Raw genomic sequence first — 12,410 nt, 5'->3', positions numbered from 1 at the left:
GGAATTAAGTTGCGCGGTGTTGAATCAACAAAGTGTTGACTTTTAGTTTGTAAGAGAGTTTACGGTGCCTTTTGTTTCGTGCCTTTCGTTTTGCGAGAAACGGGTAGTTGGAAAGTTTTTAAAAAAAATTATTGCTTGTATCATTTGATTTGATTGGAGAAACTAAATGGATTATTTATAATCAAATTATGCACAATACAGCAAGTAAAAAAGGTGCTCATAAAATGAAAAGAAATCGTTTTAGCAGGTAAGCTCTTTATTAAGAAAATGACAAAATAGTCCATGAATTTTGGTTTGATGTGTAATATTATTCTTAAACTTTTAATTTGTTCGATATAACTCATAAATCATTAGTAAATGTTTAATGCAATTCATAAGTTATATGAAAATATTCAATGTAATCTATGTTATGTAACTTTTAATTTGTTAATTTGAATGTGAACAACTTTAAAAAAGAAGAAGTCAAATTTGGATTATCCCAGATAGATATTCATCTCAATATAATAATCCACATTATCACGTTGATGCCCTGATTTTTGTTTTCCCTTTCTAAAGTAGATGGATGAATGGATGGACATGACCAACTTATCATTTTCAAAAACCCAACTCAACATATAATAACATGCATAATTAAATAATATCTGATTTGTCGTTCGAGAAAATAGAACGATGACATTGAATATTTATCGATAGTTTAGGAACTACAAAGAGGAAAAAAAAATTCATTGCTGATATTGCATATTAAATCAAAATTGGCCCGGCTTTAAACGGTGAGAGGGCCCATCGTACGGGCCTCGGGCCTCGGGCCTGATCTCGGGTCACCGGGCTGAGTCGACGCAGAGCAGAAGCAAAGCACCTCTTCGTTCGTCTTCGAGCGATTGAACCGGCAGCAATGGCGACTCCAGAAGAAGCTAAGCTCGACGTCTTCCTCGCGTGGCTTCAGGTTCTCCTTCCTTCCCCCGGACCATCTTCTCCTCACCGGCCGATTCTCGTCATCTCGTTTTCGATTCGCGTTTCGTTCGAGAGTGAAAAAAAAAAAAAAACGTTCGGCCGATTCTTCAGCCGAATGAGTTTAACTCACGAGTTACGGTTTCATGCGTCTGCTGCACGCGCTGTGTCCGTCGGAGAGTTATAGTGACGTGAATCGCGCGGCGTGGTTCTCGCGAAGTGTCGGTGTCGATTAAAGTGACCCGTGTGTTCAGGCGAACAGAGTTCAACTACGAGGTTGCAGGATTAAGTACTGTGATTCCACCAAAGGCTATGGCGTTTTCAGGTCCGGCGAAGACCGCGACGGTAATCTTTTGCATGTTCCGATCAGTTTATGCGGGCGTATGCGTTCGCGCAATGCAGCTATATATATATGTGTGTGGCCGTAGCGTGTCTCTTTGTCTGGCTGAGTTGGGCTTCTGTTTCGCTGACAACGCACTATGGAAGGCAAAATTTGCGCGTGCGCAAGGTCATTTCTTTATTGTTTATGATCTTGGTACCAGGCAAGAGTCAAGCATTTATGAAAAGGACTGTTAGTCTTGTGAAATGCAGGCATCGCCAGTGCTGGTTTTAAGGGAATGGTTCTGTTATTTTCATTGACTGATGTTGCGATAATGGCCAACTAGAAAAGTATCCAAAAGAAAAGAACAAACACTGGTGATTGCCCTTGTCGGTTGGTACACTAACTGGATATCACAAGCTCTTAGTTCAGAGGGTCTATACCCTGAAAGCTTCCTCCTTTAGGTGATTACATCATTTGAAAGAGAAGAAGAAGGATTTAACAGAGGGACTCCTCTATATATGGGATAGCCTTTGTCTTCATGATCATAGTAATCATTCCCCGTCAACAAACACGACCCTCGTTTTCTCCACGTGTGCTCCCGATCGCTGCAAACTGTTATCCCCGTCAACGGAAACGCCAATGTTAACGACAGTAACGGCCAGCCGCCTCGTTTTCTTTTCTTCTTCTTTTTCCTTTACATGTCCTTTTCCTAGAGAAAAATTCAAATTAAAATCCAAAATATTCTCATTTTCTCGAATAAAGAGATATAGTAAATATTATTTCAAATAAATGCGAATAAAGAGATATAGAAGTAATCATATTAATTTCAAATAATAACCTGAAATAATTATGATTGTTTCACATAAGAGCCTAATTTTACGGGCTCATCGGTTAACAAAATGTTACGGTCGATTGGGGATATTTTTATCCAAACATAAGTTAAATTTAAATTAAATTAGATTAGATATTTTTTTCAAAATAAAACTTAAAAAGAAAAAAAGAAAAACACATGCAGGAGGGGACGCTAGGTGAGGGCTAGCGACGCCCACTCAGGCGTTGAAAGCCTCATTGACCATCGCTGCTGCCCCACTGGAGATGGGGCGGCCCCTCTCGCTTGTGTTTTCCTTTTTAAAAGTTTTTTTTTTTTTTTTTTGAAAAATTAAAAATCGGAAAATATAAAGAAAAAATTAATAAATTTAGAAAGATGAAACTGCCCATCACAATCGATGAGTTCAGAACATTCTTTATGATTGATATGAATAGTTCAGACTTTTATTTAAAATAATGTCCATTTCATGTTCTCGTTTAAGAAATTGATAGCATTTAATGTCCTTATTTAGAATTTTCTTTTTTTAAAGGTCTTGTTGAAAATAAAGATTATTATCAAACACTTTCAAGTTGGGTAAGCGACATGTATTGTTGGGATTTGTTTTTTAATTTGATTATTTCGAATGTCAATAAAAGGTGGATATCCAAAATATGCTTTGCATTAGTGATGAATCTAATAGTAAGTCCTGGCGATGGAATTATTCGGAAAAAAAAAATCACATGAATGATCTACAATTGAAAAGATTGAAAAATTTTAGTTTATATTTCGCAATAGGTAATTTGTAAGATTGGTCAATTTGGGACTCAATGATGGCTTCCGGTATTAATTTATTAATTGTGGTTAATTTGTTTATTGCAAATTGCAATGTACGTGAGTTGTAACATGATGAGCATCAGTTTTATGTGCTTGACACGTAATTATTTGCAGATTTTTTTTCCCTTCCTGTTGCGAAAAGAGGTGTACAAAAAAACCGATAACTACTCAAATCACCCGAAACCAGCCGTTCGATTGTAGACATGGACTCGCTCACCTAAACCAAATTGATAATATATATCTAATTCTTGAGAAAAATTTCCGAACAAAAAAATTAAGAAAAATTAAAACCCTAAAATCTCTAATTTGAAGCTCAATACTCGTTGACTAAGTGATCATCTCGTCTCACTCTTACCTCATTTAAATTGTCTTTCTATCTCAAGCTCAACGCTCGCGGCCTCAGCTCTCAATTTTTAATATGAATCCAATTTTTTTACTAATTTCGTAATTTAAAATAAGGAAGTATTTTTTTTTTGCTTTACTTTGGTTTGCTAAAAAATGTTTGCATTGAGTGCAAAAAGCTTGGTCAAATTGGTGGTCTAGTTCCAAGGTGGGTCCATGGAATCAATAGGCGTTTCCCAGCTCCAAGTTTTCGAAATCAGTTTTGTATGGGTGGTTCCTAGTTTCTATGGCGGGAATTGTCATCCAAACCATGCTCACACCTAGTTGGGAATGGTTTCGCAAAGCTATTTTGTTATTCAATGATTTCACTATTTGGAAAATTCCATATAACGATTTGAAGCTATCATTTTTTCAAATAATGACTTGAAGTAAATATTATTTTGAATAAGGCATAGAAGTGGCCATATCAATTTCAAATAAGAGTCTGAAACGACTATGGTTGTTGCAAATAAGGGCCTAACATCATCGCCCAACTAAAAATTCCAGTCGGTTAAAGGCATTTTCATAAAAAAAAAACAATTTTAACATAAATTTTGGTTAAATTAAATTAAAGTTTTTATGACTAAAAAAAAAAAATACAAGGAGGCTGGCCCTTCCCACTCATGTCCATCGCCCTATCATTAGTGCGACGGCTTGTTGCTGATGCCTTAGCAAGGGTCCACAACCCTCGCGTACCAAGGGCAAAGTCTAGTAGGCCCTCACCAGAATCAAGAGAGGGCTCGCCAAACCATCGCCCCCAATCTACTAGCGATGAGGCAATGGCTATGGGCGGATGGCTTGTCCGGTCTCTTTTTTTTCCTTTTTAACTTTTATCCGTTTTCTTAATCTATGAATTTGTTTTTTTTAAAGAAAAAATAGAAAAAGGAAAAAAAGAAGGAAAAAAAAATCTAAAAAGTTAAAAGACAAAAATGCTCTTAACAGTTGGTGAGGTCAAAGCATTTTTTAGACTAATATAACCACTTCAAACCCTTATTTAAAATAATATCAAATTCAGGTTATTGAAAAAAGATAGCACTTTAAGTTTTTATTTGAAATAATATCAAATTATTATCATTATTTGAGAAAATCATGCATTTTGAGCTTTTATTTGAAATTTTTCCAATGTTATTTTATTGCACATGATATAACAAGTCACTTTAAAATAAGAGCATCACAAAACGCATGCCAAGTAATGCAAGATTCATGGTACACGGATAATAATAATTAGCTTATTATGCTACGTCATTGCTCTTTTGATTACAATAATATTTCTCGTGATTTTGGTAGTCGAGAAAAATACTAAAAAGGTTTTGAACCTATTTGTCCGAATGTTGATTTAATTTTAAACTTTTCTTTTGACAATTTACCAATGTAATTCTTTCGGCCATTTAGATTGATGATCACTAATGTGGACATTAACAACTTTACATGGAATGTCAAATACTGATGTGTGTAATTTTTTATAATTTTTATAAATTTTCTATTCTATTTTTTTTTTCACTGTGGCTTGACCTGAGATGAAAAGAAAAGAAAAAGAAAAGAAAAAAATTTTTTTTATAATTTTTAAAAAGTATAAAATTTTATAAAGTTGTAAAATTGTTGATGTCGGTGTTGGCCCATGGTTGTTCCATGTAGAAAAGCCAGCATCTACATTAGCGATCATCAATCAAAATTAACTGAAAATATTATATTAGTAAAATTTAACTAAGTCAATCAAATTAAAAAAAAATTATGATTGAGTTATTATTTGATTTGGACTTTTTTTACCATGAGAGAAGAGATCATTATTGCGAATTATGCGACGTATGCGACAATAACGGCCTTCCCTCGGCATCCTTGGGAATTTAAGGCTTTGCTTATTCATACTCATAAGATGCAAAAAATGTTTCATTATTTCCACCATATTTAAAACATTATTCAAAATCAAAAGAGGTATAAAAATTTCATACATGAATTCACATGTGAACATTCATGTACCGTAAAAGTTTCAAGGGATGAAAGAAAAAAGATCGAAATACGTGCTCGATTGGGATTAAAGAAAGTAAGAAAAATAGTCGGGACACACCTTTTGAATTCCAATGATCTCGAAACTTTGCATGGAACGTCGTGTGTGGAAAACTAATTCCGAACTTTGTGTTTTTCTCTCTGAAAATAATTCATAAAACCTTTTAAATTTTTGGATATTATGTTCGCACGCTGAATTAATTGAAAATTTTGATCTTTTCTCTTATTACTAGCAGAATTTGACTATACGATTAAACTTTTATTACGTGAGTTTGGTTTAACTTTGCAAATGGGCTTTGGGTAGGCTTTAGATTTAATGCAAATACCGATATCCAAAACCCTTTGGAGAAATACAAATGGCCTTTGATAAAAACTCTTTTCAAATAGATATTGGGTTTAAGTAATATTTGGCGAATTTTTTATTTCTCACAATGGATTTTGACTATTTTTTTATTAAACTACAATTCAATTTCTTCACTAGAGCCGATGAAGGGCTACGATTGCCAGATTTGACTCCTATGGTTGTCGACGCGTAACCCACGCGAGATTGGGCTTCACTGGTTGCCTTTGTGCGAAGAAAGTGAAGAGTCACAAGGAGGAATAAAATCGAAAAACTAAAGAATTCATGGTAGCAGTTTTGGAAGGAAAAAATATTTTAATCATAATTTTAACATTTCGCAAATACTATTATAGAATATTGGATGTAAGTAGAATTGGACTTTCAATATTCTTAATGCCAAAGCTACTTCAAAATATTTGCTGAACACTTCAATATTTTTCCTAAAAGTTTCGGAAGTCGAAAGTCCACATTAAAAACTGAACCAACCCATAAATCCTTACTATGTTCATAAAAAAAAATACAAATTATACGTAAGAACGCACTTAAAAGTAACTGACTTCGTTTAATCCGTATTCTCGAAAAACTCATGAGTCAAATCCTAGTCATAAATAGGAGACATTCTAATCCTCAATAATTTGTATTTATTTCACATTTGGATAGGAAAATTACCGTATATTTCGGGAAGCTTTATACTTCTTTCTTCTTTTTTCTTTCTGGGAGAGCTTTTAGATGAGTTTCCTCTAAAACTATTTCTCGAATGCTAAAAGATAATTTTTTCAAATTCACAAACCCATTAGAAAATTTAACCCAGCGTAATTCGCAAGAGGGGCTGGCAGTGATATTTGAAGGAGATTTCTCGCGAAACACTGCGCAGATGAACGAGGAAAGCAAATCCGACCAGAAGTCTCCGTCTCGTCGTCGCGAAGCTGGAGCGGCCTCCGTCGCGATATTCGATCGAATCGAATCCGATCGGAGCCTGTCGAATCCGCCTCTGCACGATCCATACGCCGCCGCCGCCTCTTGATTACTCCTTTGAATCCAGCTGAATCGCCGATACCCGACGCCAGCATGGGCTACGAAGACGATCCGTACGGTTCCAAACCCTAGTTTTTTTCTCTCTTTCTTTTCTTCCTGTTTCTCTGGCAATTTCAGTGGGTAATCGAGGGATTCGTCGTGGGTTTCTTGTTCCAGGTACCGGGACGAGGATGGCGAGCCCTTGATGGACTTCGACGACATGCCGTCGGATCGGGAGCAGTCGCCCGCGCCGCGGCAGCGGCACGATCACTTCCTCGACGACGGCCTCGAGGACGACGTCGGAGGGGACGACTGGAAGACCGGCCGCGACCGGTCGCAGACGCCGGTGTACGATCGGGATCAGTCCGAGTCGAAGTCGAGGCCTCGGAAGAGGTTGGTTAAGAAAGGCGCCGGGGGCAGTAAGGCCAGCGACTTGGGCCTGGATGACTTCGCGGACGATGACGAGGGTTTTCGCGGCGGAGGAGCTGGGGACTTTGCGGGGGAAAGCTCGGAGGAGAGGAGGTTGAAGAGGAAGAGTGGGAAGGAAGGTGGCAGTGGGAGGAAGGAGAAGAGGCACAAGGGGGAGAAGAGGCACGGGACGAAGTCGGGGATTCCGAAGAAGGGCGCGATTTATCCGGGAAGAAGTTCTAGGGATCATGACGGGGAAGTTAAGGAGATGTGGGAGACCATCGCCGGCGGCGATTCTGAGGTATTTCCATCAGTTCCTCTGTCTCGGGTTGTGGATGCCTGTCTCTGTGCTGCTGATTGATGTAGGTGCTTCGGGACTGGTTTTGTATGTTAAGCATCGATCCCTGGCTGTTCAGTGCTTTTGAGGTAGCTTTGCTTGGGTTCTGATTTTCAGGGGAAAAAAGTTTGGATATTGGTTCATCTGAAGCGATTAGATTTGATGTTTGGCCGTTAAAATTTATGTTTTTTTTCTTTTTCTCTTGAACTGATGTTACTAATGTACGATATTCAGCCTGCTGGTTCCGTGAGTCGATGTCGAGGAATTCCACGTGCTTGTTTGTTTCTTGTTTGGTGTTTTGGCTTTTGGTTATCAATGTCTACTGTTTCCATTGGTCCATAGACAAATTTGGGAATTCCATGGCCTTCGTTGTTTCTGGTTTGGTATTCGGGCTTTTGGTTGTCAATGTACTCAGGAATTCTTTGTTTGCTCATGCTCTAGAACCTTCAAGGCAACATGCTCAAGTTCCTTTGTTGCCTGGAATTGGTTATTTTGTTCAAGCATTCTTGGTTGCTTTAATTTTTGAAGCCTTGTTACATGTCTATTTCCTGTGACAGGATGATCAAGATGGTGTTAGGACTCTGGACGATGATAATTTTATAGACGATACTGGTGTTGATCCTGCGCAAAGGTATTACATGGATAATGAACCAGCTTCTCCTAGTGATGCTCCTCAGGTCAGTATTCAGTTCATGATTAGATTTGTACCAGTCAATTCTTTCAGGGCAGGGTTATGCCAGTGTTAATGTCAACTGGATGCATACCTATGGTTTCTTTCCTGTTTCATTTGCAAATTGCTACCCATCATTGATTGAGCTTCATCATTACTGGTAAGAAAAAAAAAGGTTGAGCTTCATCCTCACCGTTTGGTATTGCCTTTAATTTGCTAGGCAGAGGAGGGTGAGGTGGATGATGACATCAAGGAACTTTTCAGAATGGGTAAAAAAAAGAAAAAGAATGAGAAGAGTCCTGCAGAAATTGCTCTGATGGTCGAGAATATCATGGCTGAGCTTGAGGTCATAGCTGAGGAAGATGCAGAACTTAACCGGCAGGGAAAACCTGCTATCAATAAGCTCAAGAAGTTGTCTGAATTGACAGATGTTCTCTCTAAGTAAGCTATTATCACCCTAGTCTGATCTGCTTGCTTGTGTTCTAACTATTTAGGCTCCTTAATTTATCTGTCCATGATGAAATTTGGCACCGATGCAGGAAGCAGCTTCAGCAAGAGTTCTTAGATCATGGAGTCTTAACACTTTTAAAGAACTGGCTCGAACCTCTTCCTGATGGAAGCTTACCCAATATAAACATCCGTGCTGCAATTTTACAGATATTGACTGATGTATGTTCACTTTTTTTTGTCTTCATTGTTGTCTGGAACAAGTGTGTAGCTGTTGCTTCACGTGAAACCTTTTCTAGAACTTGAAAAACTGCTTCTTGTCTGCAGTATCCTATTGATTTAGAACAGTATGATAGGAGGGAGCAATTGAAGAAAAGTGGCCTCGGAAAGGTTAGTGTTTGCCTTGTGAGGGCAACAGTTAGTCCTAAAATTTCTATTATATATACTTACCTGTACTATATGGACTGAGTCACCCCCTTGTGCAGGTTATAATGTTTTTGTCAAAATCTGATGAAGAGATGACGTCCAACAGAAAGCTCGCTAAAGATTTGGTTGATAAATGGGTAAACCACTGATCCACTCACTCACTCCTAAGTCCTAACACCTTATAATATTCAAGTTTGAAATTCTTGACATTTTTATGTGTCATGATTAAAAGTGAATTAGCACATCATGGAATAGCCTTCTTGTGCTTCAGTGGTGCCGTCGGTTGATAAATCATTGAGCTTGTGGCATTGCTTACCCTAGAAAGATTCGTCTCTAATATATTGGAGCCGAGAGTTAGACAAGTTACCTTTTCGATCTCCTTGGTACATTGGTCTTCATCTAAAAGACATTTGCTTCTGGCTTTGGTTTTTCTTCTGTTTCATTGCTGCCTTGCGTAGTTTCTAACCATGAATTTAAGAATCTTTGCAATTTGGAACCCTGTATAGTTCTGTTTTTACTGCAGATGCTATTTTGGTTGATTCAATTTTTTTTCTTAAAACTTTCTTTTATTCATCTTCATCTAAAATTACTTTTAACTGCCACATCACTGTCTTTGCGGTATTTGACTTCTGGTGATTCTTCTGGGTTGCTCAATGATTCTCAGCTTCGCCTGCTTGTTATCGATCTTAGTATTTTCTAGTTCATTTTGAAGACAACTTAAGCTCATCTGCTTGATGATTGGTAAATAGAGTGGGGTTGCGGCTAGTTTCTTGGATTTTTGAAGTGATGCATAGGATGGCGATTGTGCACATAAAGAAGATAATTCATCATGCGTGAGTATTTTCCAAGGATTCTTACACTCTGCTTGTATATTTGATGGTGTTGCAGAGTCGGCCAATATTCAACAAGAGCACAAGATTCGAGGACATGAGAAACTTGGAAGATGATAGGATTCCCTATCGAAGGCCGTCAGTGAAGAAGTACTTTCTTATTCTCGTTACTTTTGCATCTTCGCTTTTCTACCATGTCCATTTTCTGTCAGGAGCTTTAGGTTCCCACCCCCCCCCTCTGTTGTGAATTTTTTAGTTTCCTTGGATAACTGTCTTATCTGGATGGTGGATTGTTGGATAGGCCTGCCGGTAAAGATACTGGGATGGAGTCTAGAGACGGTGATCTTGATGCTGATGTGTTCTCACGGTGAATTTTAATCTCTAATTAGCCTGATTAGAAATTCTTGTGCTGGCCTTGTCGGGGGTTTAAATGCTTGACCTCATTGCAGAGAGCGCAAATCTGGTCAGTCATCCTCTAGGCTGCATGCGTCAAGGCCTGAAGCTACACCTTTGGATTTTGTGGTGCGTCCTCAATCTAAGATTGATCCAGATGAAATTAGAGCCCGTGCTAAGCAAGCCATGCAAGATCAAGATCAGCGCCGACTAAAGGTTAGTCGTCTAATATTCTTGTGATGGACAATAAAGGATTTTTGTCATGTACTCTCATTAGATCTGGTGCTGGGAGAAATGAGCAACTGTTGGGTATCTTATACTGTATGAATATGTATTAGGAGTGCATGAAGAGGAAAATGCAGGTGTTTGTTGGAGGGACAACCGGTCTGCATTTCCTATCCAGTGTGGCAACTGCATGCCATACTTAATAATCTTTTTCTTAACAATAGTCGTTTCACTTCCTCTCTGCCGTGCATAACCACCTGGAACCTGTCATTTAGTCTGAATTTCTTATGTACGAATTTACACTCGAGATTTGGAGTTATGGAAGATCTCTTTCTTAGCACCTGCTTGGGTAAATCGCTACCCAGTTGTCCTTCCTGGTACAATCGCATGTTCCCTCATATTTTCGTGCATGGCAGATGAACAAGAAGTTGCAGCAGTTAAAAGCACCGAAAAAGAAGCAGCTTCAGGCTACAAAGCTTAGTGTGGAAGGCCGTGGTATGACGAAATATCTGTGATATGCAACCACTCTCTAAATGATCCGGATGAAATGTCCGCTGTTCATTGGGATGGATGGGCCAATAAGGGGGCATATTCAGATGTGCACCTGCGGATTTCAGATTCTCATACATGGAATCGGCGTCTTTTCCATGCATGCACAGTTAATATCAAAACTGAAATATCCTTTTCCATGCATGCACAGTTAATATCAAAACTGAAAGATCCATTTGTAATTGTATCTTCGATTTGAAAGTATTGTTTAATTGACCATTTGACAGATGCCTTTGTTGGGGCGTATATCTGATGCTTCGTATTCTTATGAGCCTTTGAGGACCTCAAAGTTCTCCGAGTAATTTGAGATTAGTTCTTTAAACTTTTGGTCGTTGCCTTACCTGTCGTGGATGAACTTATGTATGTTGAAAGCAGAGGAAAAGCAGGAAGCTGTTCAAAATCTTTTTTTTTTTAACTAAGTTGTTTATGGACTAAAATCGTAACGTCTTCTGAAAAAAACTGTCGATTCGTGAATGGGTTGTGATATCATTTCTGATGCCGTCCTCAGATCATTTCTTAGAAATGTTTAAGTTGAAGTTCTTGGCAGCTTGTAGTCCTGCTCAGGAGCGCTGGTATACAATTGAACCTAAACAAATTGGAGGCCGGGGTTTCGGTTTTTTTTATTTTCTTGACCTGAGGGTTGAAGCAAATGTTACCCTGCGATGATTCTTGGTCTTTTTCAAGCTTTGGAATTAAGTTGTGTGGTGTTAAATCAACAAAGTGTTGACTTTATTTACGGTGCCTTTGGTTTTGCGCATTTCGTTTTGCGCCTTTCGTTTTGCGAGAAACGGGTAGTTTGAAAGTTTTTTCAAAAAAATTATTGCTGGTATCACTTGATTGGAAAAACTGAATGGATTATTTATAATCAAATTATGCACGATACAGCAAGTAAAAAATGTGCACGTAAAATGAAAATAAATCGTTTGACCCAATAAGCTCTTTATTAATAAAATGACAAAATGGTCCATGAACTTTGATTTGATGTGCAATATTATTTTTGAACTTTTAATTTATTCGATATTCATAAATTATTGATAAATATTTAATGTAATTCATAAACTATATGAAAATATTCAACGTCATCCATGTTATGTGACTTTTAATCTGTTAATTTGAATGTGAACAACTAACAAAAAAGTAAAATGTGGATTATCCAAGATAGATATTCATCTCAATATAATAATCCACATTATCATGTTGATGCCCTAATTTTTGTTTTCCCTTTCTAAAATAGATAGATGAATGGATGGACAGGACCAACTCATCATTTTCAAAAACCCAACTCAACATAGCATAATCAAATAACATCTGATTTTTCATTTGAGGAAATAGAATATTTATCAATAGTTTAGGAATTATAATGAGAAAAAAATTTATGATATTGCATATTAAATCAAAATTTAGAGATAAATCAGTGGCCCAACGGGCTTTAGACGGTGAGAGGGCCCATCGTACGGGCCTCGGGCCTCGGGCC

At 37.8% G+C, this 12,410-nt stretch overlaps 1 protein-coding gene across 2 annotated transcripts; it reads left to right on the top strand.

Moving 5' to 3' along the window:
* The first annotated feature begins 6,402 nt into the window (after positions 1–6,402).
* On the top strand, positions 6,403–11,258 carry LOC104443496 (protein IWS1 homolog 1). Of its 2 annotated transcripts, XM_039312984.1 has the most exons (11): positions 6,407–6,725; positions 6,829–7,360; positions 7,954–8,073; positions 8,287–8,507; positions 8,606–8,735; positions 8,841–8,903; positions 8,999–9,076; positions 9,828–9,919; positions 10,071–10,136; positions 10,219–10,378; positions 10,804–11,258. In XM_039312984.1, the coding sequence occupies exons 1-11, from the start codon at positions 6,706–6,708 to the stop codon at positions 10,900–10,902; spliced, it is 1,581 nt and encodes a 526-aa protein (XP_039168918.1). In that variant the 5' UTR covers positions 6,407–6,705; the 3' UTR covers positions 10,903–11,258. The 2 variants fall into 2 exon arrangements, with proteins under 2 accessions (XP_039168919.1, XP_039168918.1); XM_039312985.1 differs by lacking the exon at positions 10,071–10,136 and having other exon boundaries at positions 6,403–6,725.
* Positions 11,259–12,410: the final 1,152 nt, after the last annotated feature.

This window comes from Eucalyptus grandis, chromosome 5, assembly GCF_016545825.1.
Source record: "Eucalyptus grandis isolate ANBG69807.140 chromosome 5, ASM1654582v1, whole genome shotgun sequence".
NCBI classification, from domain to species: Eukaryota; Viridiplantae; Streptophyta; class Magnoliopsida; order Myrtales; family Myrtaceae; genus Eucalyptus; species Eucalyptus grandis.
This window is presented reverse-complemented; position numbering and strand designations above follow the sequence as displayed.